The following is a 26,084-nucleotide window of genomic DNA, read 5'->3' as shown; positions in this document are numbered from 1 at the left end:
AACAAAGAACATGTAATGAAGAAGTCTAGAATCAAGTGAGATCATAAATACTCGGTAATATTAAGTTGATTCAAACATATCAAAAACTTTCAGCTAACATAAAAATTGCTTCTAATTGCAAAGTCACAGATCCAAAGAAAACGTAATACAAAAGCCTCACACTTGACTTCCATCTAAAATGAAATGAATCTAGCTCTCAGTCTGCTCTCGGAGCCTTCGGATGGTGCTCCTAACAGTCACAGCACTAGCAGTGCTGCAAAAACAAGGGAAACCCCAGATTATTACTTCGACAAGAATAATTAAAAAAAAAACACAGAACAGAGAATCAGAAGAGAAATTACTTCAGTGTGTATGCACCACCAGCTTTCACTTTCCCACAATCTTTGCATCCCCAAATACCAACAGCCTTCCTCTTCACAGCGTACTGCAAAGGTAGAATTTTATAATACACTCAATCCTATACATACCAGGACATGAAATAACAATCAAAATGACAAAAAGAACTAACCTTTCCACAAAACTCACAGAAGTACTTGCTGTGCTGACTAACCTCCATTTTCTTAATTTGTTTTCTCAAACTCGCACCATAACGGGTACCTGGCATTTTGGCAGAGATGTGACTTGGTAAGCACATAGCACCCCAAAGCATAGAACTATGAGTTCACACATTTATCAAACATGAACTACTACTGACTAACTAGTCGGAAAAAAAAATGAAACAACTTAATGTTAGAAATGCTTTCAAAGTGAAGCTCTGAAGAAAATACTCAGTCTCCAACATGCATTACTACTTGCATAACAATGATACAATACATGAATACAATCTTGATCTACATGAGAATCTACTTACCATACTTTCCTACAATACCAGCCTTCTTGGTTCTCTTGGTCTGAATAAATCAACAAAATTCATGTCAACAGGAATGTGAACCAAGACAAGTAAGCACAGGATTTCATAATGCAGCAACAATAATCGGCCAAATGGAAAATCTAAGACAATAACACAAAAAGCATAAACCTTTTTTCTTAGCTAGAAACTGACACATAAGCTTAAATTTAACCCACATATTAAAACTACAGCTTCAAAAAAAAACAAGGAATTATTTTATTGCAAGCAACAGGCATATAACTGAAATTTAAAACCTTCATAGCTCAACAACCAATAAGCCATGTCCAGTACTTGTGCAACTTCAGCATTTCTGTTACTTTTCAAACACAAATATAATCTCACTGATATTCAATTACATTTTACATAGAAATCTATATTAGACTGAATACCTAATTATTTAATAATGCACGACAACGATAATAATTATATGAAATAACACCTCTCTGCTTCAACTAGTAAAAGAGAGAAATTCATATATTATCATTTCTTATTGAAGATAATCACCAGCTATAACAATCACTCAAATCAGATCATATTGATAAGCATATTGCATATAGATTTTCTTTTTAATAAAAAAAAAAAATTGTATACATTTAGCTCATATACGGAGTATTAAAATCGGGAAAAATAATAGCGCAAATGAATAATTACAGAAGAGGAAGTACCATCTTGATTGAGCAATGCAGAGACTGCCTGAGGGTTGGGGATGAAGATGACGCGGCTGTAATGAAAGTGTAAAACCCTAGATTTCGCCCGATTAGCGCTTTGGGGATTATATAGGCCAATATTGGATCTTGTACTTTGGGCTAACAGCCCATTTAACCCAAGTAAATGCTTCTTCTATTTTCCGAATATTGGCCCAAAATGCTTCTTTAAAAAAAAAAGAGTAGTGTCAAATAGGCTCATGTACTATTGTCAAGTGCTCAATTCCCAGAATAGTTATGCTGTGCATCTGTATGCACCATGCATGGTGCATACAGATGCAAAAACGACGTCGTTTTATTAAAAACGCGCGTCTCCCCTTTAAAAAAAAATTCAGGTTCGATTCCTAGTAACAACATTATTTTGTTCATTCATTATGAAATTTTAGTTCATGGATTATGGAATTATAGTTCATCGACTATGGAACTATAGTTCATCAATTCTGGAATTATAGTTCATCGATTCTGAAATTTTAGTTCATTCATTCTAAAATTTTTAATTCATAGATTAGATTATGGAATTATAGTTCATCGATTATGGAAATATAGTTCATCGATTATGGAATTATAGTTTCGAACCTGATTTTTTTTTTTTTTAAGGGGAGACGCGCATTTTATTACAACGACGTCGTTTTTGCATCCGTATGCACCATGCTTGGTGCATACGGATGCACAACATAATTTGCCCAATTCCCATCATGAACTAAATTAAAGGCTAATTAATTATATTTACCTACTAAATTTATTTAATTAGTTTTTTTTTTTTTTTTTTACAGGTAATTGACTTTTTTTTTTTTTTTTATAAATTACCAATTCAATTATTAAAAAAATAATTTCAAAATAATTTTAAAAAGGGAAAATGGCACTTTTTCCCCCTTTGTTATATACTTATAGCACTTTTTCCCCCTAAATTATTTAAGTGGCAGTTTTTCCCCCTGATATATTAAATGGACATATTTACCCTTAAAATAAATATTTCATTTATTTTTCTTCTCCAACAAATTATAACCACGATTTGAAAAAATAAAATACATTAAGTGTTGAATTTAGAATATTTTAAAAATAAAAAATAAAATTTTAAAAGAAAGTTTGAACCAACCGTTCAAATTGGATCCAAAATTGTGATCCGACGGTTCAAAATAAAACTCAAACCGCGATTATATATACTTATATGTGAGAGTCAATATAAATGCGAAAAAAAACATACACTATTTGCAAATATTATGATTCTAATTTAAGCTATTGCTAGTAGTTAATCAGATTTGAACCTCTGGTTCACGGTTCATGATCCATTTTTTTCCAGTTCACGATTTTAATAAACGGAAACCCAAATATTGGGTTATGTTATGAATCATAACCGAAATTTTTTAATTTGATTGCTATAGTGTTTGGTTCAGTTCGAACCGAACCGTGGTCATCCCTACGTATAAGCAATAATTTGTTGAAGAAGAGAAATAAATAAAATATTTGTTTTAAGGGTAGAAATGTCCATTTAATATTATCAGGGGGAAAAACCGCCACTTTTATAATAATTGAGGGGACAAATGTGAATGCATGAATAACTCAGGGGGAAAAAGTGCTATAAGCATATAACACAGGGAGAAAAAGTGTCATTTTCCCTTTAAAAAATATAAACCCAATTTTTTGTTGGATGATGTTACCCATATTAAATTGCCGGTTTCCTGTTGCTATTCAGTATTGACCTTAACGTAGGACCCTTTCGGGCTTCCCTTTAGATGAAGTCAAAGAACACACAAACAAATATATATTTATTAAAGCCACCATCCCTGACATGGACAGAAGAGGGAGAGACAGCCTAGAATCCAGATCAGAGCAGTCAACCTCATACCCAAATCAAAGAAAGATTCATAGCTCTTTTCTCAGTAAACAGAAGAAAAGATTGACATACACTCTTCGGGTATATACATATACATATTTTATTACAAGAAAGTTTCACAAGCTATCTCTATTCGTCTGCTGCTTTGAAAATCTGGTGTCTTTCTTGGCTAAGGAGTCCTAGCAGTTGAACAAAACCAGGCAAGACGCGTATATACGCAATAAAAGTAAAAACTTGCTTCTTGAGTCACTGAGATTACATATATATGCTTACATTTCTCTCTCTTTCTTGAATTCTAAAGGATGTTTTTTGGCCTGGATCACACCTTCACTCTTCTTGAATCTCCCCATTTCTTCTTTCTTTGTGTATCTTGCATGCTATCATTTCTGTTCTAGAGCTAAACTTGATGTCCTGATAGTAGTTGTTTATCTGTATTGTTGGTCATTTGTTTTGTGTCAGAGGAAATGTCAGTTTTGGGAGCTAAAAATTGAATCTTGATACCTTTTGTAGAATCTGGAGAGAAAAAGAGGGCAAAAAAACAAGTAAAATGAGTAGTTTTGGGGGCTAGAGATTGAATCTTGATAGCTTTTGTTGATTCTGGAGAGAAAAAGAGGGCAAAAAGGCAAAAAAAAAATAGTTGTTTTGGGAGCTAGAAATTGAGTCTTGATAGCTTTTATAGAATCTGGAGAGAAAGAGAGCAAAAAGGCCAAAAAAAACAAGTAAAATGAGTTGTTTGTTTTACTTCAAGGAAAAGGGCAAAGCTAGGGGGCAAAGATCTGCACCAGTGTTGAAAGAGGAGAGTAAATCAGATGTTTCAGGAACTGAGAGGGCTGCAATATCTTCATGTTCAGCTTCATCCCACCCCAGTTTCTCTGAGGTGTATGAAGGGAAAGCTCAGAACCTGAGAGTCTTCTCTTTCAGTGAGCTTAGACAGGGAACCAATAATTTCAGCAGGTTGTTGAAGATTGGCGAAGGCGGGTTCGGGTGCGTTTACAAGGGAAAAATTAAGCCCGTTGATGAAAATGGTGAACCTGTTGTCGTTGCTATTAAGAAACTCAATCGAGACGGTTATCAGGTATAACCTCCATGCCCCTTTGCTTACGCTTTCTGACTGTTAAGAGTCCCACGTTGAAAAATAAGAGAGAAACATATGGGTTTATAAGGTCATGGTTAGACCAGCTAATTTATTGGATTCAGTCTTTTAGTGTGGTTTGATCACGTGCATTACTGCTCAGTTGAGTGACATTGGCTCAATCTTAGATTATAACACTGACATCGATTTTTAGCTAATGTTTATTGCTAGAATTGTTGTTCTGTTTGATGTCATTGTGGATGCTTTTGGATTATTTTAAGGTTGCATAATCTATGCTTCCAAAATGAGTAATAATTCCATAAAAATGATATTATGCCTTGTTTAATGTCTTGGGTATAGAACAACAATGATTTATTCTGCCAACATAGATATCTCTCGGGGGCAACCCCAGCCAAGTTGGTCTGTTAATTTGGTAACCGTAAGGTTACAAGTTCGACACCCAACGGGAGTGGCCTATTGACCTTATTGGTTTGAGTCAGTTAGCTATGGTCATTTACCGGTTAGGGTCACAAGGCATGGTTTACCCAATGCACACCCTCAGGTAGTGGCTGATATTCAAAACCATCTATTTTTTCTTGCAAGTTTATAAGCTTTGCTTATTATATAGGATCTCCTAGGCTCTATTATAGACAAGAATCTTACTAGGAAATTTGGGTTGAATAGATTGCTTAGCTATATCCGCTATTTCCACTGCAGGGCCATAAACAATGGGTAGCAGAAGTGCAATTTCTCGGGGTTGTGGAGCACCCGAATCTTGTCAAACTAATTGGATATTGTGGTGTTGATGGGGAGAGGGGTATACAGCGACTACTCGTCTATGAATTTATGCAGAACAAGAGTCTCGAAGACCATCTTTTCAACAAGGCTTATCCCGCTCTTACCTGGCAAAGAAGACTGCAAATAGTGCTGGGAGCAGCTCGGGGATTGGCTTATTTGCACGAAGAATTGGAAATTCAGGTTTGTCGTCCATGTCTCTATCTTTGAAGCTTTATACGAGAGAGAGACGTTTCCATTGTGTGCATCTGAATTAGTTAAACCTTGTCCTACCTCAATGGTACAGGTTATATATCGAGATTTCAAGTCTTCAAACGTGTTGTTAGATAACGATTTCAACCCAAAGCTCTCGGACTTTGGCCTTGCTAGGGAGGGCCCGACGGGTCTTCACACTCATGTCTCCACAGCAGTAAGCTACCTTCATAAAACCCGACACTTATTAGTAAAAAAAAATTGCTTTTCGACATATAAGTGACCATAGAATTCGTTTTGTGTGAATAGGCTGTAGGAACGTATGGATATGCAGCCCCGGATTACATCGAAACTGGTCATCTCACATCCAAGAGTGATGTATGGAGCTTTGGCGTTGTACTCTACGAGATCCTAACGGGAAGAAGATCGATCGAGAGAAGCAGACCGAGCTCAGAACAGAAACTTTTGAGCTGGATTAAGCATTTCCCTGCAGAAAGTCGGAAATTCAGCACGATAATGGATCCAAGACTGGAAAACCAGTACTCAGAAAGTGCAGCTAGGAGGATTGCAAAGTTAGCAGATAGTTGTCTGTCTAAGAGTCCAAAGGCTCGACCGAAAATGAGCGAAGTAGTTGAAACTCTGCAACAGATCATTCAGAGTTGCAGCGAAAACAGCCCCTCGTTCGAACGTTTCCAGTCTGCTGCAGAAGATCCAGTCGACGATGACCAAGAGCCCGAGCAGAATGGGCCTACAGAATCAGAAAAAAGACGGATAGCACACTTGGCTAAACTAAGCGAACGCGTTGGTGGGCTTAGCAGAAAAGGGTTTATGATCATGCAGAGGGCTAAAGTTACTTGAAAAAAAATGCTATTTTCTTCTGCATAACTTGATTGATATTTGTGCAGTATTTGTGTAGATTAGAAACATGGTTAGGAAGTATATAAAGGTTTCAACTTGTCTGCACTATGTTAAATTGGCTTAGGTAGAGAGCTTATATATGAGTTTTTGTCAACTTCGAATATAATATTTACTTCCCAACTTTTTCGGAATATATTTGATAGAGATTATTTCTCGATAATCGTGTGTGTATGATGGTCAGTATCGGACCCTCTTCGCGAGCTGGGCCCGCCCCGACCTCGTACCCGCACGCTCCCGATCTCCTCGCTTACCGAGTTCCGTTAAGGGCAGCTTGCAAAGGTGCCTTTATGATATTTACGCCCTGACTTACTCAGGTCGTGACCGACCTACTGACCTAGTTCTAGTAGTAGTATGCAAGGCCTTCAAGAATATCAGAGCACGTGGCTAAGCCCGTGCATGTGTTTCACGTGCCGCGTGACCGGAACTTGCTCCCTCCTCTTCCCTATAAATACATCATTTATTGTTAAGAGGGGGACTTTTGACTATTTCTACACGCTAGCTATTAGCTTGGAAGCCTCTGACCTACTGTCAAGTATTCCGAGCCTTAGAACTTAAACCAACAAGCGGAGTAGGTAAAGGATCCGAACTCGGAACCGACTCAAGAATCGTATCTCATACTACATCAATATTCACTGTGAGATTTTGCACACAAGGAGCCCAACTCAAACCTGAACCCTATATATACGTGGCAGAAATCGAAGCTCCACCCTGTTGTTGAAAGTAAGTCTTAAGTGAAGCTTCTTATTCAGTTGTGTATTAGTATCAAACAAAACCATGGAAGAGCAAGCAAGTTGGATTGAAATGGTGACACATAGGCCCAATGTTTCACTGTCTGCTTTCTACTATGTTAAAGGTTTCATGTCCTTTTTGCTTAATTGATTATATTCATCTTTGCAGGCTTGAAAATGAATCCATTTCACTACAGTACTATGGACAGCTCTTGATTGAATTGTCTCCACCTGCTTTTGCCTGTTGCTCATTTGGCATTTGCTTATTGCACAGTTCTCTATCAAACACCTTTTCTTTTAACTTTTTCTTTGATTTACAAAAAAAAAAAAAAAAAAACATGTAACTGCTATTGAATTTATGTATCAAATGAAATTTACCTTAAAACTTTAGTAAACAAAATACAGATAAAATCAAGAAAATTAATAGACAATTTTTGTAAAGAGTTAAACTTAAAACTTTGTGATTATCAGAATAAATTTTCAATTAACTTTATTGGAGTTGCATCCTTTTTAAATTCTTTCTTGATGACCTTGCTAAAAGTCTTTTTAAAAATTGTAACTTTTTTATATCAGTAAAGTGGTGTCCCATCAAATGATGCCATTGTTTGATGAGGTGTGACTCAGCTCCTCTTATCTTTAATCCCCTCACTTTCAGCTTGACAGCACTGTTATGTAGAAGATTCTAACTTAATTAACCATAAAGTCCCTTCAAGTGAATCATCTTCATCTCATACCTAACTCAATTGATTAACAAATTCAAATTTTGTTTTACTACCAAAAATAGGAGTAATTTTTTGTGGATTTTGATGTGCCAACTATGAGAGAAAGAAGGGAGAAAGAAGGAAAAATATATATATATGATGCAATATTGAAAAAAAAGAAAAAAAACGCAGTTAACGTGTTCACTTGGGCACTATATTGCACGTCACGCAAGAAAACGCGATCATTTTTTAATTTGTGTGGGACCCATGTTAGAGATAAAAAACTACTCTTTGCAGGAGGGTTTCACCTCTTCTCTCCCCTCACTTCAGCTATAAATTCCTCAAAAACTGAGCAAAAATTATTAATGGTGGTGCTCTAAGGTACAAGAATCAATTCATATTAACTAAGAGAGGTATAAAATTGGGACTATTAAGACTACTAATATACAAGTATTTTGGACTTTGAAGAACCGATCTATATAAACCATTGAAGCATATCCAACATAATTAAAGTACTATTTTACAGATAATAATCGTTTTTATGATCGTAAAAACTTACTTATAAGATCAGCTTAGACATAACGAATCTCAAATATGTAATATACTCCATAACATTTTTTACATTTTTAAACCTGATACAGTATCACATAACATCAACTATTTTATATGATAAACCCATCAACATTATTATATTAATTAGTTTGCCTGCTTATTACTCTATCAACAGTTGACTGTATCTTTGATGTGGTGATTGAATCTGATAACTGCAGAGAATCCAATCCTGATATGTTCTGTTCTAGCAACTCATATGAATCTCTCATCAACTGTTTCTCTTTCTAACCTTTTAATCTCAGAAAGATGTAACTATGAACATGTTCATCAGCCTCAGATTTGCATATTGTATACAAACATCATTAAAGATTGCAAATTCCAAGAAGGCAAGAACATCCCATTTCTTGGGATCTCAATTTATGTATAAACATAGATCTCAGCAACATCTGAAGAGGAGAATGTCAATAAAATACCCAGAAACAAAAAACAAAAAAGATTCAAAATTGTCTGATGGATCTCTCTCTCTCTCTCCATCTGATATCCACCAGTATTATTTACAGATAATTTATACTTGAGAGCTCTGATCTGTAGTGTGATTAAGCCACAGCCACTGTGCCTGTTCTTACAGCTTTCTTGGTGTCAGTTTCCTGGGTTGTGGATTCCTGGGTTGCTGTCTGTCTTTGTGTTTTTGATGATCCCTTTGAAGAAGAAGAAGATCTTGAAGAAGATGAAGATGAAAGCTTCAGTCTTTGCTCATTAGCCTCATCCATCTCTATCTGTTCTTGCCTGCATTCTTGGCTGCAAAATGGTGTATTCCCTCTGCAAATCCACACAACAAAACCCCAATTAACCAAGATTCTTAGATCAGAAGATTAACTTAGTAACCACAAGATTATAAGTTCGAGAAATATTATATATACATACATGCATATGGGGAAGCTAACCTGTACATGAAGATGTCACTGTTAGGACCCAAAGATCTCTGGCACAGGAAGCAAGCATCAAGAAAATGGGGTTGATACTGGTGTTCTTCACACCCAGTATAATACAAAGCTGTTCTTGACTCCATTTTCTTCTTCTTTTTCTTTTGATCTTTTCTGTCTGAGAATATAATGGATATGCAGATGCAGAGAGAGAAGATGATGAAGCTAGATTGGAGGAGCTGAGAGAAAATGGAGATTTTGAGAAGATGCCAGTGGCAAGAGAAGGATTCAACAACTTTATATATAGAGAGATTGTCAATTATAAGTTGATTGGTTTATTTTTTAAGTATTTTAATTAACACAAGCTAGCAAAACTGTACAGCCAACAGACAAATCATATGTTTACCAGTGTCAGTTTCTAGAATAATTTTTTGCCCTACATTAATATGTATATAGGACTATTAATTTTGGGACAACCTATTATTAGAAATTTTCTATCTAATACAATTTTACAATTAAAAAGTTACGAATTTGATTTTATCGATACTTTTTCAGTTAAATTTGTAACACATTTTTTTTAAATACGATTTATTTCTCATGTGTTGTTCACGGACTATTATATATACATTAGCATTTGAGTAGAATTGATGTAGAGAAAATAATATAATAAGAGTTAATTATATTTTGAGAAAATTTCAATTTTGGTCATATGACTATATGGGCTTTGTTAATTTTAGCACTTGACTTTTAAAAGAGTCAATTTAGTACCTTGAGTATATAATTTTTGTCAATTTTGGTCACTCCGGCTAAATTACCGGTCAAATTTCGCCGGAAAAAAAGACGATTTTACCAAAATTTAAAAGACGATTTTGCCCCTCAAATTATAGACTAAATGAAGGATTAAGTTTTTCCGGCGAAATTTGACCGGCAATTTAACCGGAGTGACCAAAATTGATAAAAATTTCATAGTCGAGGTATTAAATTGACACTTTTGAAAGTCGGGTGCTGAAATTAACAAAACCCCTATAGTCATATGACCAAAATTGAAATTTCCTCATATATTTTTTTGTCTTAGATTTATAGGTCGCAGTCCATTTTTAATTCTTTTTTATCATAATATTCGATTTGGTCATAATATTATTGTGATATGACCAGTTTTGGGCCTCTATCAACATCTTTGAAATGCTGCTAAATACAAAGGTATTTCAGTCATTTTTATACAAAGTGAGTTGACCCGCTATATTTTTATGTTTTTTTTTAATCCGTAATTGAAGATTGAAATGACTTTGTATTTAATGACATTAAAAGTGTTTTGTTGGTAGATGACTAAAATGGTCATGTCACAATAATACTATGATCAAATGTGAATATTTTGATAAAAGTGGACTATGAATTTATGACTATAATTAAAATTAAAAAAATTTAATCAAATTTCATTAACTGAACCATACATATAAAATAAGAGAAAAATAGTAACATTAGTTCGATATTACAGTATAAATTTACCATAAAATTTATATAAAGTACGGAGTATTTAGTATTGTGGGCCCAGTAGCTAAAAAACAGGTAGGGCAAGTAATTGTTGTGTGGGGCATTTTGGGTACAGAATTATATTATTTAAAAACCAGTGGCAGTTTCTCCAGAATCCTTGGGCTTGGAATCTAGGGCCTATGGTAGTTTGGCAAAGTGCATTGCATCTAATAAAATTATACAAGAATCAGTTTTTGCACTTTGCTCCCACTCGTTATAGGGAATCTATTATAAGTTCACTAACTTTATATATTATGACATTTCTTTCGTTTGAATTGCAAATTTGACCCCTCTATCGAATGACTTACAATTCATTATTCTTAAAAGATTAAAATCTCCAACCCTAAGGGCCTCAAATTCTGACACGACAGAGTATCTGGGAGGATGACTTACAATTTAAACAATACTATTATGTATTATAACAACCCTTATTCACTGTTTTCGGAAAAAAACAAAAAGATGAAGATTTAGTCTACTATTTTCTGGAAACACGCAGATTGTCTCCTTTAATAAAAACATTTGAATTTTAATAAATAAAACAAAATAAGTGAATAGGTTAGATCACATGCTATTGTTAGGTTGTTGTTGACTGCTGAGTTTGAATCAAGGTGCCAAAACTAATGTCATCGAGGTTTGCTTGAGGTGGATGGAACACTTGACTACTTGAGAGTATACAAGGAACATAACAGAGTCGTATACTTTCATTTTTCTTACTCTTTTTGCCATGATAAGGAGTTTAGGTGTATTGATATCCTTTCGTTGCTTTTCTAGGTTATTGCTAACTCTGATAGCACGGCTAATATCATTGAAGTCTGCTTGAGGTAGGGGGGAAACACTTGAGAGTGTATGTACAAGGGACATAATAGATTCATGGACTTCTTTGCTTCTTGCTTTTTTCATAATCAGGAGTTTAGGATAATCAATATCGTTTTGTTATCTTTTCAACGGTTGTTGTAGGTGTATTGTGAGCACGAAGGGTGCAGGTTTTGAACACACAATTCTTCTAATAAGTTTCTCATTCCTTGGACCAAAATAATAATAATAATAAAACAACAAATAAAATAAGAATCATGAGGCAAAATTTTGAAATTCTCAAAACTTTTGGACCCAACTTTTAAATAAAGCAAAAAATGGGAATGAGTAGAAATGAATAATGAATGACGCTCACGCTGTACTCTTTTGTCCGTTACACTCTCCTCTCCCTCCCAGATGGGAAGCTGCGTAAGACGAGGGCCCCACAACCCATAAAAGACACGAAACGGCGGGTCCCACTTTTTAATATTTTAAAAAACACGCACACAACCTTCCAACCAATGAAAGCCAATCATGAGACGCAGGTGGGACCCACCCGTGGGACCAGCACTAAATTTAAGGTCGTTGTCTTCCTGCCCGGGATCTTATTGCCCGTGCCCGCCGGTCAGCCGAATTATTTTGCGTCGAGTTCTACTATATAGACTCCCAAATTGTACTCCCTCATTTATACTCCCTGAGGTGGCAAACCAGGATTGGTTATTATCAGCATGTGGGTCCACAGAAAAATGTCTAAATCAAGAACATGTGAGAAGGAGTACAAGTTGAGAGTATAATATGGGAGTACACTAAGTATTTTCCTTTTGCGTCCTTGACATCTTACCGGGGAATCGCCTCATTAATACGTGGCGCTTGATTAAATTATGTGATGCCATCATCGCGCCAAACAAGGCTCGGAATCTACGGCCTGGATCTAGCGGTGCATGATAGCATGCCACCTCTCAATTGTTTCCAAACTAATTATATGTACTTTGACTACTTTCGTTTTATTTTTTTACTTCGTAATTATGTTAGAATGTAATAGTTCGCATACTTTGAGGAAGCTATCAAAAGTATGATTAGGTATGCTTCCATTATTGATCTCTTTAATAATAATAATAGTCCATTTTGTGCTCAGTTAGCATCTCTGTAACTCTTCGTCATGAAATATCATAGGATCGAATTTCGGTTAAGAAAATATATTGAACATATACTACCTTATAATAGAGTTGATAGTACAAAAGAAAAAATAATAATTAAAAATTATATTCAAGTAATTTTTTTTTTTTTTTTTTTCATTTGAAAACATATATGAATCATTTATGGAGTATTCAAAGTATAGTCAAATAGATTGAGATATTTGGTAAGCAGACAACTAATGTAACTGTAAGGTTATATATGCTTTACAAAGAATGTGCCCCGTTAAATAACTCTAGGCTAATATATATATATATATATATATATATATATATATATATATATATATATATATATTTGGATAAGTCTGTAAGAGTCAAGCTTTGTGAGCAGAACTTGAACTGAACCCATATTCATTTCTCGGTGGTGGAGAGGATACCCAATATCATATGCCAAGAAGAAGTATTAGTTTTTATTTTTTAAAAATTCACTTAAAACTTTCTTTCAATAATAAGATGTACAATATAAATATGATCCTTACCACAAACAGCGGAGATTTTAATTTGAGCTTAGATTTGAGAAAAATTATTTGTGCGCATGAATGTACATGTTTAAAAAACTAGAAAATGCATGTGAACACCATTTGTGTTGTAAGGGTGACCATCCCATTTTTTTTGGAATTTATTATAATGATCAAGTTCATAGAATGTCTGTTATCACCAGTTGTCCCCTACACCTCAAATAAATTGGGAAGTTGTGTCCCCCCCTTAAGGCCTTAAGTCACTGTCTTCAATTCCTAATCATAATAATTCAGAATGCCAATACAAAATGCTTAGAAAAGCATTATCCTATCCCGTGTGTTATAAAACATTCGATATTCTCATCACTAAAATTAATTTAAATTCGTCCCAAACCACGTCACATATGCAACATTTGACTCTTAAGATGACACACACAAAAGAGTTGATAAAATCCGATCTTGCATTTACGTTAGCAACTCACTTATCAATAGTCTCAAGCTGTTAGGTTAACCTACAATGATAATTTCAATGCAATGGAGAAAGTGACCTATAGAGGGGCAGTGGGGAAGGGGAGGAAGAGATTTTATTGTGTCATTCAAGAAGCAAATACATGCTGCAATAATGCAGAAGATGCATCTGTACACTATGACACAATTTCTGCCATCTCATTGGTAAGATGATGACAAATCCTGCTTTATGGGCATATGGCAATGAATCTAATGAGTAATGGCACCACAATGTAGCCATGCTGATATATAAACAAGTTGGTTGGACTCTTGGCTTGGTAACGATAAGGCCCCAAGTTAAACTCTGTGGGTAAATGGGAGCAATCTATTGATCTTCTTGATGTGAGCCGACCAGCTATGGACAACCTAGGGTTATTTACTTCTTTGTGGTCCTTTACTGGCTAGACCACAATACTCAGTGCACACCATTGGGTAGTGACTGCAAGTTTCCCTCATCACTAAAAAAAAAAAAGAAGGTGGCCATGCTCTCAGTGGGTAAATGGGAGCAATCTATTGGTTTTCTCGATGTGAGCCGACCAGCTATGGACAACCTAGGGTTATTTACTTCCTTGTGTTCCTTTGCTGGCTAGACCACAAGACGAAGATTACCCAGTGCACGCCATTGGGTAGTGACTGTAAGTTTCCCTCATCACTAAAAAAAAAAGGTGGTCGTGCTCTCAGTGGGTAAATGTGAGCAATCTATTGGTTTTCTCGATGTGAGCCGACCAGCTATGGACAACCTAGGCTTAGTTACTTCCTTGTGGTCCTTTGCTGGCCAGACCACAAGACGAAGTTTACCCCGTGCACGCCATTGGGTAGTGACTGCAAGTTTCCCTCATCATTAAAAAAAAAAGGTGGTTGTGCTCTTAGTGGGTAAATGGGAGCAATCTATTGGTCTTCTCGATGTGAGTCGACCAGCTATGGACAACCTAGTGTTATTTACTTCCTTATGGTCCTTTGCTGGCCAGACCACAAGACGAAGTTTACCTAATGCACGTCATTGGGTAGTGACTGCAAGTTTCCCTCATCACTAAAAAAAAAAAAGGTGGTAGTGCTGAGTGAAGACAAGAAAAACCAAAAATTATTGCACTGTCAATATTAATCAATGGCTAGAAAATACTACATAAAAGCAATCTCATTTCATCATTTCATCAGACAGATCTGTGAGTGGTCTATTTATTAGAAATAAGACATTCCCAAACATCAAACCAAAAAATCTGCCAAAACTTCCAATTCTTGGGCGAAATGGCTCAGAATGGGGATAAGTATGCAATTCTTGCAACATAAGAAGAAGAAACATCATAATATTGCAAATAATGAGAGATGCAGAGAGAGATTCTCATCACAAGAGCATTTGCCAGTTGCCACTCGGTTTTTCCCAAGGGGCGTGTCATAATTGTTTCAAGAATGACTTGTCATTCCATTATCCAACAGAGAAAATATAAAAATCGAAGTACTAGATTAAGGGATGGAATTGGAAGATTTAATGAGGCATGTCGAGATAGACAAAAGGGGAGATAATTATTGAACCGAGCAGAAGAGAAAGCCACACCTAGCCTGTAAGAGCAGAATTAAGAGCACTGAGCACATCCACCCCAATTTGTGCTTCAGCTTTCTGCAAATCAGTAGATGCAGAGTTGAGCTTTTGTGTGAACTCTGCCAACCCCTTCTGCACAGCGCTTGGATCAATTTGTTCAACGGGAATTGCCTCGATAGCCATTATGTCAGCAATCGAGTTTGAATGGACAAACGCAAATCCACTGCTAACAAAATATTTCTTCACATCATTCCCTTCATGCACAGACACGACACCAGGCTTTAGCTCAGCAATTGTTGCGACATGCCCAGGAAGAATACCCATCTGTCCGGTCGTTGCTGGTACTATAACCATGTCAACCTGCAAGACATAACTAGATAAGACAGCTGCTGGCAACATAATCTTCCATGTTGATGATCATTATTCATTACATTCAGAATAAAGATGCGCAAACAAGCGGACAAAGCATTTCTGAACTTGGCTTGACTCATTAATTAATCTTCCATTTACGTTCATTCTTATGTGAACATTTAACCATTCTTAGAGACTTTGTGCACTCATGCTATACAAAACAAACCTACACCCACATGATTCTACAGCAATGCTTTTGTTTAACTTATCGTGGTTCAGAAAAGAAATGGTTCATGTTGCTCCAATTGTAGAATGAGCCATTTGCCTATAAGGTGATCTTTAGTAAGCATTTGACTATATATGTAATCAATAGAATAAAATCTTACCAAGGGGACACATTCACTGCAACATAAGATAAAAACTACTAAGTCTCTTTCTACCATATGCTTCCAACCTTTCGAAAGTCTTAAACGTATCATGGTTTGGGTTGAAGCAATTAACTAGTGGAGGATAATCTGACACTTCGTATTCCCTGGTGGTTATTAGTAACATAAACTTCACAGTCATCGATAGTTGTAGCTATGAAAACACATTTATTGCGACCCCATAAACTTCACATTCATCGATAGTTGTAGCTATGGAAACACATTTCTAGAGACTCCATAAACTTCACACTCATCAATAGTTGTAACTATGAAAACACATTTCTTGCGACTCCATAAACACTTCACACTCATCGATAGTTGTAGCTATGAAAACACATTTCTTGCGATTCCATTTATGTCATATAACTTATACGCCAATTCTAAACAATCAGGTTTTCCACGACATGCATCATCACAATAGAAACACAAACAAGAATCCAGCATAATATGCTAATCCATCATCATGAAAGAAGCAAAATTTTAGTTTCAAAACCATACAAATTCATCACCCATCTTACGAAGTATTAAAGTGGGCAACTTCATCCAAGTTGGTTAGGCTTTTGACTTGGTTACAAGTTCAACTCCTAACGGAAGTGGCCGATTGGCCTTCTTAGTTTGAGCCGGTCAGCTATGGGCAACCCGGGATGATTTACTTCCTCAGTCACCCAAAAAAAGTGACCAATCAATTTTATTTGTGAGGATGCAAGCAACTAAATAAATCCATGAGCACAAACATGTCAAACCCATTAGATTACTTTTTGAGGCAATCCAAAAGTTTGGAACACACAGATATGTATATAATAAAGTGAGATTACAGCATAAAATCAAAGCAAATCACAGGAAATTTTCAGTCAAAAAGAAATGAAAGAACAATACTAAGCAAAAAAATGGCAAGAATAATGGAGAAAAGACCTCTTTGTTGGAGAACTCGGAAGCATAGGGCAAAACGAAGTTGATTTTGAGCTTGGAGGGGATAGATGAAGGGGTAGGCGGGCGAGGTTGCATGAAGGAGAGAGGGGTCTTGGGTGGGTCAATGTTAGGAACCGTCCTCCTCCAGGCGGACACGAAGGCCTCATCGGCGGACGGCGCGGAGGCGAGATCAGTGGAGAATCGTCGCGATCCTCCGGCGACGGGGGATGCCGATCGGTTCAACAAGCGAGTGGCGGCGTAACGGAACATGGTGGCACCAAAATCGGAGATCGCTCGGCTCGCAAGTCGGAGAAATGGGAAAGCAAATAGGCTGCTGTCTCAGGCAATCATAAGAGGCGTTCGCCGGATACGGGTTTCTCTATTTCTCTCTCGCCATAAAGGTTTCGTTTTTGCGCTATCGCATTCTTGAATTTACGGCGAAGAAAAAAAAGAAAAGAAAAAGGGACGAGTACGGACTACGGACTAAATGTTACGGTCTATGTATTTTTTTTAATTTTTTTTTGAAATAAATTCTTAAATTTTACTTGTTATTAATCATGTTACAATCAAATACTTTGTGCTCAGATAACATTTGGTTTGAACTCATATAAGAGATTGTGAGTTCGAGTCTCAGTTAAGACATTATTGAGTCAGTAGCGCTTTCACTGAAGCGCGAACCCTCCAAAATTATTTTTGACCACAAGCTCTCTAACTAAAAAATGTAATTAAACTTTTAACATTATATTAAAACAATAAAGTTTAAAAATTAATAAATGATCTGTTATTACAAGTCATTAGAATTTCAGCATCAATTTTATAAATTTCCGACGATAATCTGACTGTTGGCGATGACAGAATCATAATCGGTCGCCGTTAACCAGTTGGTCAAATAAATAAAATAATCAAGATTTAAAATTGATGATAAAAATTAGGTCAAATAAACTAAATATGGTAAGGATTTAAAATTCATAAGTTTAAATGTGAAGAAATTAATAATCTAGGGCCAAATATAAAAATGATCTCATAATTTTGGGACCAAAATGAAAAAAAAAACAAACAAAACTATTTTCTAGCTCTCCCTTTCCCCGTTGACGCTTGCCTCGTTCCTCCGCAAAGGCGGCAACTTTCTCTTGTTTCAGGGCAATGAGCCACCGGAAGCACCGCCGCCATAGCGGTGGCGAGAGCAACAAGCAAGCCCAGATCCCAAATCCAAGTTCCGCCATTTCAGAGATTGTCTGGTTTTACCTTGCCGCCGCTTGTTTTAAGATCCTCTTGGTCCCGGCATACCACAGCACTGATTTTGAGGTCCATCGCAATTGGCTCGCCATTACCCACTCTCTCCCTCTTTCCCAATGGTACACTGACGAGACTAGCCCCTGGACTCTCGACTACCCGCCGCTATTCGCCCACTTCGAGCGCTTTCTCTCCTTCTTCGCCCCCTTTTTCGACCCTATAATGCTCGACCTCCGCCGCGGACTCAACCACAAGTCCCCCGCCACTATCCTCTTCCAAAGACTCACTGTCATCCTCTCCGATGCCGTTTTGGTGTACGCAGTTTATCGGCTGACCCGAAAATTGGAGCTCAAAGAGCGGATCTTGATCTGGGTCTTAGTTGTTTGGTCGCCTGGGTTGATCATTGTGGACCATTTGCATTTTCAGTACAATGGGTTTCTCTTGGGGCTGCTTCTGCTCTCCCTTTCGGCTTTAGAGGAAGGGAGGGACTTGCTTGGAGGGTTCTTGTTCGCCATTTTGCTTTGCTTTAAGCATTTATTTGCAGTGGCTGCGCCTGTTTATTTTGTGTATTTGTTGAGGCACTATTGCAGGGGTGGGCTGTTTAAGGGGTTTGGGAGACTGGTATTGATGGGGAGTGTGGTTGTGGCTGTTTTTGCTGTAGCTTTTGGACCTTTCCTGTACTATGGACAGGTAATTCTCTTGTTTGATTCAAAAAAATGCATTCTTTGTACTTTCTATGAAGTTTTAATCACTTGTATACAATTTTCTGGAGTATATTAGCTTATAGCATTGTTATTAAAGGTTTCAGATTGCTTCCTTTAAGGAGCAACAAATTTTCTTGTGCAATCCCTGACTTTAAGAATGTCATTTGAGCTAAGTTGATTGCTCAAGATTCTCCTTACTGACGAATTTATTGCCAGACTTTCTTAGTTGCAAACTTTAGTAATAATGCTAGAAATGGAAGCATCATATATAGAATTGCCACGAGCATTTGGTCACTTATTGCCAGCCTTGGTGACTTATTCTGACCAAGTATACTGTAGTTTCTGTTTAGTATATGATACTGTTAATGGAGAATGTTCTCTTTATTGCTGAGCCATATATCCTTTATTGACCAATGTGTGAACTATTATACCTTTACAGATACAGCAAGTCCTTCGCCGCATGTTTCCTTTTGGTAGGGGACTCTGTCATGCATATTGGGCTCCGAATTTCTGGGTGTTTTATATAATTCTTGATAAAGTTCTTGCGTTTGTACTTGTGAAACTCGGTTTCAACATCCAGGCGCCAGCTGCTTCATTCACTGGTGGGTTGGTCGGAGATTCCTCTCCTTTTGCTGTACTACCCACGGTACTACACTAATCTCTTGCTACTAAATATTTGTGTTTTGTCATTTGCCTTTACTTAGACTACTGGCTCATAGATGACAGAATTCATGCTTATGCTTTGACCAAAAACGTAACATGACGTGTTCTTGTTAACTTCTACAAATTCTATTCAAATTCGGAGTAATGATCTTATTTCAGACTATGCTTAAATTCAGGTGACTCCTTTAATGACCTTAGGAATGGTCTTGCTGGCACTTGTTCCTTGTCTTCTAAAGGCTTGGAAAAATCCCAAACCCGGAATGATAACTAGATGGGTAGCCTATGCTTATTCGTGTGGCTTTCTGTTCGGGTGGCATGTTCATGAGAAAGCATCACTTCACTTTGTGATACCTCTGGCTGTTGTTGCCTTGAAAAGTGTTGAAGATGCAAAGCATTATTTCTTCTTGTCAATAGGTAATTTACCATATTCTAATCCTTGCATTTTTATCGTTAACTGATTGTTTAAGGCATTAGAAATGACTGTCTTGCTTTGTATTACTTTTCATTTTAATATTTTATTACTCGGACAGACAGATTGTGTCCTATAGATTATATTGATAGATAATAAAAAAAATCAAAATTTAAACCTGGGGAAAAGCTGAAAAGGTCACTAATCTTGCAAATTTGCACAGTAAATCACCAAAGACCACATTTTGTTTGGAAAATTATTGTCTTGTAGAAGTGTTGTGGAGGTTGGACATTTTTGTGACAAACAAATCGAAAGACTAATGTGAAACTCCGATTTCTATGCAGTTTCTTGCTATTCGCTTTTCCCTCTCCTATTTGAAGCTCAAGAATATCCTATCAAGGTTTTGCTACTGCTTTTGAACGCTGTTCTTATGTGGTTGGGATTTTCCTCTCACTTCTCCAACAACGCTCCAAAACGAGCTACACAGAGGAGAGAAGGCGACGAAGTGGAAACTTCTGGTGCTTCGAGGAATGAAGGTTTCCTCGTTGGATTTTTGGGAAAGACTTATCTGTTGGGGCTTTTGGCTGTTGAGACATGGGGACTACTTCTCCATCCTCTCATCCTCGGTGAGAAGCTTCCTTTCTTACCCCTTATGATGATCTCCATATACTGCTCCCTTGGAATCGCGTATTCTTGGATCTGGCAAGTTCGACGCATTATCCAGTCGAATTGACTTTTATCGATGATCAAAATGTGCGATTTCTTGCTTGCTGAGTTATGATTTGACTGTAGATAGGATGCTAATCCAAAGAAAAGGACTTTTTGTAATGCCTCTTTTTGCAGAATGTTTTGTGAACAATTTTGTTGAGTTTTAAGATATGTGGGGATGGTTGCCTAGAGCCCATTCTGCCATGAAATTTCATTCTTTCCTCCATGAATGTGAACATGGGTATGATTCATCATCAAATAGCTGGAGAAGATTGTTGAGAAATGGTGGAAATGAAAAAGGTTTTTCATGCATATTATGAAGAACTGGAAATGGTTTTTTCATATATTACTATTATTTGATTGACGAGAAAACTCACAATAGGCCAACAACTACTCAAAGGTGTCCTTGTGACTCTAATTTACAAAATATAGGTAAATTAGTTTAAATTATTCATAGTTGACTTTCTTAAATCGAGAAGATCAATAGACAATTCACCTTGCAAGGTATATCCTGGTCCACGGTATAATTTTTTATTTTTTATTTTTAAAAAAATATTATTGACTCTGTTATAATGTAGTCGGTTCATACATACTTTTTCAACTTAATGAAGTACAAAGAGTCAATGCTCTAAACTAGAGTTCGAACCTTGAGACCTCTCATTTGAGAGAACTAGACTTGTCTAAATATTGCTTATATAATTCGCTCAATTTTAGGGTGCATAAACTAGAGTTCGAACCTTGAGACCTCTCATTTGAGAGAACTAGACTTGTCTAAATATTGCTTATATAATTCGCTCAATTTTAGGGTGCATTTGGAAAGCAGGCAGGACAGAAAACATTTTCCATTTCAGGTTGAATTTTGAAAAATTTGGTGTGTTTAGTTCATTTTATGTAAAAATGAATAGAATTGTATGTTTAAACATTTTGGCGAAAATCATTTTTCACCAAAATGGCTCCATTTTTTTCGTTGACTGGATTTTCCTGTTGCATCCAAACATTGAAAACTCAAAAAAGATTTTTTAAAAATCATTTTTCGGGTTTTCAAAATGAGTTTTAATTTGGTTTATAAAGTATCTAATGTTTTTTTTTTTTTTTGAATGCTACTAGCTCTATTACATTGTAGTATCTGTTCATATACTTTCTCAACCTACTGAAACACAAAGAGCTAATAATGCCTTCACTGAGGCTCGAACTCACAATCTTCCAAGTGGAAGTCCAACCCGGGTACCATTGGACGCATATAAAGTATCTAATGTAATTATACCAAATATAATTTTTTTTTTTAAACTTCTATTTAAAGAAAGAGACAACCATTTTAGATAACGCGTTTTAATAAAAGGTCTGAGTAAACTGTAAACCATCCTAAACAAATCGGGTTGCGAATTGCGATGACTCTCGCCATTCATGTCTGTGCGCCTTTCTCTCTCTCCCGCTCTCTGTCTTCCATTTCCCCGAAAATACTGTGAATTGAACTTTCCATCTTTACCAGCATGGGCTCTAGCAGCAGTCGCTTAGGCATCGGGGGTTCTTTATCATCATCTTCGCCACCCAAAAGATCCTCTGGCTCCGGGTCTTCTCAGTCAAGACCCAAGGCATCAAAGCACAGACTGTCTTCTCTCCTTTGTGGTGCCTCCACTTCTCGTTCAACCCTCGAGGTATCATTCCTCTATCCTTACGAATGATACCCACACGGTTGATTTTAATTTGGATGATTCAGATTGTTGAGGGGTTGATTTCGTTTTCTTTTTTTTTTTTTTCCTGGATTTTTCGTGTTTCGCGAGAATTTTTGATTGTTTAATTGATGATGGCGGGTTTGCAGATTGAAATTTGAAACCCTTTTTCTTTTCTTAAGTAAAGTTTGGTTCTGGCCCGGCAAAAGTCAACTGTAATGATCTGGAGCTAAATCTGTTCTTTTTTTGTGGGTGGTTGGGTTCTCTTTGATTTATTTCAAACTTTTTAAGGAAATTAATTGGAAACCCTAATCTTTGTACGTCCAATTGTATGCCCAAAATTTAATTTTGATTACCAACCAAAGGACGTGAAAAGTGGATGAGTGGATAAAGTATCAAATTGATGCCCAAATGTTGGATTGTTATCTTAAATGTGCTCTTGGTAATTGATATTGGTATGAGATTAACATTGGAATTGCGATGTCAGGAAGCTTGGATCTTAAGCTTTTTGTCAATACACAAGTCTGTTTGAGGAGGTTGAGAATATGTTCTTCATTTTCTGCCATAAGGAATGGAATTTAACTTTAAGAAACTAAAAAGTCCTTAGTTCTTCTGAATCCAATTATGCTTGCCTTGCAATTTAACATTAAACTTTTGCATCATAAACCTTGAAATCCTGCTTTGGAATGATTCAGTCTTTTTTCCATTGAATTACTAGAAGTAGTTTTCTGTAACTTTTTTTTAATGGCAATGCCACATAGGTTAATGTCTTCTTTCTTTTGGAATGTGCTAATGCTCATTAAAGAGCTTGGTGATGAAATGGCATCACAATGTTCGTAACATGCTGCTTCTTATCTGATGGATCATATGATGTTATGGTTCTCTTTTTGGAACTTTATGATTTGCCGTTCTTCATATGCAGCTTGAAGATTATCCTCAAAACTCACCAATAAGTTCCTTGGAAAATCAAGCTCCAATTAATGATATTTCTCAAGAAACTGTAACAGAATCTTCAATATTTAGTGCAGAAGTTGGGTATGCTAGTTCCGAATTTGAACCTGGAACTTCATCAGAAAGTAGTAGTAGCTTTAAAGAGGACATATCTCGTGATGCTTTACCAAATATTGAAGCTAGCAGCCATAGGACCCGCAGTTTGAGGAATAAGCAGCCAATAGCCCATCTGGTAAGATACTATTATATTGCTATGGTTTGTTATATAGCATTATTGGAGGGATAGTGATGTGGTTGCTTCAATTCTGTGAACAGGCTTCTCGTGAATTGATCTCAGAAATTGAAACAGTCAGTATGGTGGTTGAAGACATTGATACCCAGAATTCTGAAAAGGATGGTGAAAATTCACGCAATGTAGTGCAGGAGGTGCAGAACTCATGTCCAGAAGGAGGGGATTTTCTTGAACATCCTGGAACTGATGACACCAGCTCTAGTTCCGGGCCAGTTTCTGAAGTCCTTGAGTCGGCTAGAAGACTTGCATTGCCTGGGGATGATAACCCTCAAGTAACTACAACTTCTAGTTCAAGATTTCTTTTGGCGGGCAATGATGAGGATCAGGATCAGGATCGAAGCATTAGAGATTTGTTTCATGTTGATGTGGTGAGTATCTCTTCCAACATCTTATCTAGTAGTGTTGCTGATATAAATAACCGTGAAGCAAGAAGAAATAGTAGGAGGCTCTTTTGGGATGCTTTATCGAGACACAGTTTAAGGAGGCATAATGATTCCCCAACAATTGTTTTTGCCACTGGAAATGCTGATGATCTAGGGTCTCATGACAGATGGCTTATTGATTTGAATGGTGATCTCCACTATGATGGAGTTGGATATGGTTCCAGTTACTTAGGAGAAACAGGTCATCACAGAAACGAACGACGATTGCCATCAAGATCAGAGGTGCTTTATCTTCTTCACTCTTTCCTATAACTTATGATTGATTGTCTTCTATATGCTTCATAGCATTTCCATATGGTTCTTGATTATGGTGTTCTTTAACAATTGTTGTATACGCCTATAGATCTCTGAAAGAGTTCACAGAGGCCACAGAAATCGGGTTTCACAACCATCATTTTGCCCATCCGGGCTCCACCCTGATGGTACATGCTCGTGCGAGTCATTCTTCACATCTGAAGAGTTCAGTACCCTTGCAAGTATTTCACGAATAATCATGCTTGCCGAGGCCTTATTTGAGGTTATCTCTAAGATCCTATCCTTCTCCTCTTTTCTATGAAGTGAGTATATATTCTTGAAAGGAAAGCTGTTGTATAAACATTCACACGCCTTCTTTTATTTATGTTCTGTAGGTAATCGACGAGATTCATAGACAATCTTTCTCACTATCAACGTTCTCGCTCCCAGCTCCAGAAGCTACAGTAGATGCATTTCCTCTCAAATACCACAAAACTTTAGATCCCGTTGAAAATGCGTTGGGTGATACACAGCAGTAAGCCTTCTTCATCTGCTAAACAATGCCATTCTTGATTATCAAAACAAAACACCTTAGTCGTTGCCATTTACTTTCTCTAATAACTGCTAAAAAGCGTTGATTTGTTTTCATCAAAACCAAAACACCGTTAAAATGTTGGATCACCATATTCACCTTGTACTAACTGTTAAAAACACTTATTACATTTGAGGCAATGACTATAAAAGAAAACTGCAATTATATGTCTTCCGGATCCTGATGTGCTTGAATGATAGCGAGACCAACGGTGCGTGGTAGTTGGGGACATAACTGATGGGCGCTGTTTCTTTTTATTCCTTAACAGGTGCTATATCTGTTTGGCTGAGTATGAAGATGGCGACAAACTGAGGGTTCTCCCTTGTCATCATGAATATCACATGATATGTATTGATAAATGGCTGAAAGAAGTAAACAGGTATGTTCCACCTTTTTTTTTTTTTTTTTTCTACTAGATTCTTTATTTGCCCGCTTTCCACGGGAAATGTTCCCAGTTGCGTTTACTTTAATTCTCCGATTTTCCTTTCAGGGTATGCCCGGTTTGCAGATGCAACGTTTGTAATGGTCCCGGGCAAAGTTCCATCTCAACCACAGAAACCCCTTTGCAATGATGCAAAATTGTGAATATTCTATGCATACAATACATACAGACACACACATATACATATATGCATTTTCTGCAGTTGCCATCTTAGCTCTGTAACTTTCTTTGCAAGGTGTAATATATGCTCCACAGTATGTTTTCATGTAGTCCTTGTTCCCTATTCTTGCCCTTATCCTCTTTTTTTTTCACGAGTGGACCCCGGGTAATAGTTGGAACCAGTGTTGCAAAAATTGTGCCTAAGCGCTAGGCGGTCGGCCAACTATGTGCTCTAGGCGCCCTAGGCAATCCCCAGACGTCTGTCTAGCGATTTTTCCAATCTTAATTGGAAGAGAGATGATAGTGGGTCACTGGGTCCTAGGGTCCTAGTATCCCTACATCCATTACCAACTCACCTGCCCTTCTAAATCCATTACCTCACGTTCAAAGGGCAAAGTTTCTCGTTCAAAGATTTCCTTATTTAGCAATTTTTTTTAAGTGAAATGACCAATGTATGTCTATGGTAAAAACATAACATTGGGTAAAGCTCTTATCTTGAGTCTTCACTTTTAATATATTACTTAAACCGCTCATGTGAGCTCTCAAGCCATTATCTTCCCAAAGAAAAATG

The 26,084-nt window shown here is 36.8% G+C and overlaps 6 protein-coding genes across 6 annotated transcripts; 3 read left to right on the top strand and 3 right to left on the bottom strand.

Moving 5' to 3' along the window:
- Positions 1 to 13: 13 nt before the first annotated feature.
- Positions 14 to 1,658, bottom strand: LOC109182589 (60S ribosomal protein L37a). Its single transcript, XM_019332742.1, has 5 exons — positions 1,555 to 1,658; positions 851 to 890; positions 509 to 597; positions 342 to 424; positions 14 to 253 (listed from the first exon to the last, which is right to left on the bottom strand). Exons 1-5 carry the CDS (start codon positions 1,555 to 1,557, stop codon positions 190 to 192), a joined length of 279 nt encoding a protein of 92 aa, XP_019188287.1. The 5' UTR covers positions 1,558 to 1,658; the 3' UTR covers positions 14 to 189.
- A 1,793-nt stretch (positions 1,659 to 3,451) lies between these two features.
- Positions 3,452 to 6,522, top strand: LOC109182560 (probable receptor-like protein kinase At5g47070). Its single transcript, XM_019332711.1, has 4 exons — positions 3,452 to 4,502; positions 5,217 to 5,477; positions 5,581 to 5,703; positions 5,796 to 6,522. The coding sequence occupies exons 1-4, from the start codon at positions 4,152 to 4,154 to the stop codon at positions 6,342 to 6,344; spliced, it is 1,284 nt and encodes a 427-aa protein (XP_019188256.1). The 5' UTR covers positions 3,452 to 4,151; the 3' UTR covers positions 6,345 to 6,522.
- Positions 6,523 to 8,723: 2,201 nt separating this feature from the next.
- Positions 8,724 to 9,601, bottom strand: LOC109182551. Its single transcript, XM_019332698.1, has 2 exons — positions 9,330 to 9,601; positions 8,724 to 9,204 (listed from the first exon to the last, which is right to left on the bottom strand). Exons 1-2 carry the CDS (start codon positions 9,452 to 9,454, stop codon positions 8,982 to 8,984), a joined length of 348 nt encoding a protein of 115 aa, XP_019188243.1. The 5' UTR covers positions 9,455 to 9,601; the 3' UTR covers positions 8,724 to 8,981.
- A 5,471-nt stretch (positions 9,602 to 15,072) lies between these two features.
- Positions 15,073 to 17,466, bottom strand: LOC109182541 (ATP synthase subunit delta', mitochondrial-like). The gene is made up of 2 exons (XM_019332687.1): positions 17,017 to 17,466; positions 15,073 to 15,688 (listed from the first exon to the last, which is right to left on the bottom strand). The coding sequence occupies exons 1-2, from the start codon at positions 17,281 to 17,283 to the stop codon at positions 15,344 to 15,346; spliced, it is 612 nt and encodes a 203-aa protein (XP_019188232.1). The 5' UTR covers positions 17,284 to 17,466; the 3' UTR covers positions 15,073 to 15,343.
- Positions 17,467 to 18,062: 596 nt separating this feature from the next.
- On the top strand, positions 18,063 to 20,947 carry LOC109182532 (probable dolichyl pyrophosphate Glc1Man9GlcNAc2 alpha-1,3-glucosyltransferase). Its single transcript, XM_019332675.1, has 4 exons — positions 18,063 to 18,936; positions 19,390 to 19,596; positions 19,790 to 20,027; positions 20,367 to 20,947. Exons 1-4 carry the CDS (start codon positions 18,157 to 18,159, stop codon positions 20,753 to 20,755), a joined length of 1,614 nt encoding a protein of 537 aa, XP_019188220.1. The 5' UTR covers positions 18,063 to 18,156; the 3' UTR covers positions 20,756 to 20,947.
- A 1,121-nt stretch (positions 20,948 to 22,068) lies between these two features.
- On the top strand, positions 22,069 to 25,641 carry LOC109182523. Its single transcript, XM_019332663.1, has 7 exons — positions 22,069 to 22,385; positions 23,323 to 23,583; positions 23,667 to 24,308; positions 24,430 to 24,603; positions 24,716 to 24,855; positions 25,181 to 25,291; positions 25,403 to 25,641. Exons 1-7 carry the CDS (start codon positions 22,221 to 22,223, stop codon positions 25,482 to 25,484), a joined length of 1,575 nt encoding a protein of 524 aa, XP_019188208.1. The 5' UTR covers positions 22,069 to 22,220; the 3' UTR covers positions 25,485 to 25,641.
- Positions 25,642 to 26,084: the final 443 nt, after the last annotated feature.

The sequence above is a fragment of the Ipomoea nil genome, unplaced genomic scaffold (assembly GCF_001879475.1).
Source record: "Ipomoea nil cultivar Tokyo-kokei standard unplaced genomic scaffold, Asagao_1.1 scaffold0188, whole genome shotgun sequence".
Taxonomy (NCBI): domain Eukaryota; kingdom Viridiplantae; phylum Streptophyta; class Magnoliopsida; order Solanales; family Convolvulaceae; genus Ipomoea; species Ipomoea nil.
Note: the sequence above shows the minus strand (reverse complement) of the source record. Positions and strands in the feature narration are given on the sequence as shown.

What these genes read in the sequence shown, in the direction of transcription:
- LOC109182589 (XM_019332742.1), bottom strand. An exon ending in TGGTATTGTAGGAAAGTATG is followed by an intron (nt 598 to 850) that starts GTAAGTAGATTC and finishes CCAAAATGCCAG; the next exon opens with GTACCCGTTATGGTGCGAGT. An exon ending in GGTGGTGCATACACACTGAA is followed by an intron (nt 254 to 341) that starts GTAATTTCTCTT and finishes TTGTTTTTGCAG; the next exon opens with CACTGCTAGTGCTGTGACTG.
- LOC109182560 (XM_019332711.1), top strand. Translation starts at nt 4,152, where the DNA reads ATGAGTTGTTTGTTTTACTTCAAGGAAAAGGGCAAAGCTAGGGGGCAA. An exon ending in TCAATCGAGACGGTTATCAG is followed by an intron (nt 4,503 to 5,216) that starts GTATAACCTCCA and finishes TTTCCACTGCAG; the next exon opens with GGCCATAAACAATGGGTAGC. An exon ending in ACGAAGAATTGGAAATTCAG is followed by an intron (nt 5,478 to 5,580) that starts GTTTGTCGTCCA and finishes TCAATGGTACAG; the next exon opens with GTTATATATCGAGATTTCAA.
- LOC109182551 (XM_019332698.1), bottom strand. Translation starts at nt 9,454, where the DNA reads ATGGAGTCAAGAACAGCTTTGTATTATACTGGGTGTGAAGAACACCAG. An exon ending in AGTGACATCTTCATGTACAG is followed by an intron (nt 9,205 to 9,329) that starts GTTAGCTTCCCC and finishes GTGGATTTGCAG; the next exon opens with AGGGAATACACCATTTTGCA.
- LOC109182541 (XM_019332687.1), bottom strand. Translation starts at nt 17,283, where the DNA reads ATGTTCCGTTACGCCGCCACTCGCTTGTTGAACCGATCGGCATCCCCC. An exon ending in CCGAGTTCTCCAACAAAGAG is followed by an intron (nt 15,689 to 17,016) that starts GTCTTTTCTCCA and finishes TATGTCTTGCAG; the next exon opens with GTTGACATGGTTATAGTACC.
- LOC109182532 (XM_019332675.1), top strand. Translation starts at nt 18,157, where the DNA reads ATGAGCCACCGGAAGCACCGCCGCCATAGCGGTGGCGAGAGCAACAAG. An exon ending in CTTTCCTGTACTATGGACAG is followed by an intron (nt 18,937 to 19,389) that starts GTAATTCTCTTG and finishes ATACCTTTACAG; the next exon opens with ATACAGCAAGTCCTTCGCCG. An exon ending in TTATTTCTTCTTGTCAATAG is followed by an intron (nt 20,028 to 20,366) that starts GTAATTTACCAT and finishes ATTTCTATGCAG; the next exon opens with TTTCTTGCTATTCGCTTTTC.
- LOC109182523 (XM_019332663.1), top strand. Translation starts at nt 22,221, where the DNA reads ATGGGCTCTAGCAGCAGTCGCTTAGGCATCGGGGGTTCTTTATCATCA. An exon ending in GATTGCCATCAAGATCAGAG is followed by an intron (nt 24,309 to 24,429) that starts GTGCTTTATCTT and finishes ATACGCCTATAG; the next exon opens with ATCTCTGAAAGAGTTCACAG. An exon ending in TTGCCGAGGCCTTATTTGAG is followed by an intron (nt 24,604 to 24,715) that starts GTTATCTCTAAG and finishes TATGTTCTGTAG; the next exon opens with GTAATCGACGAGATTCATAG.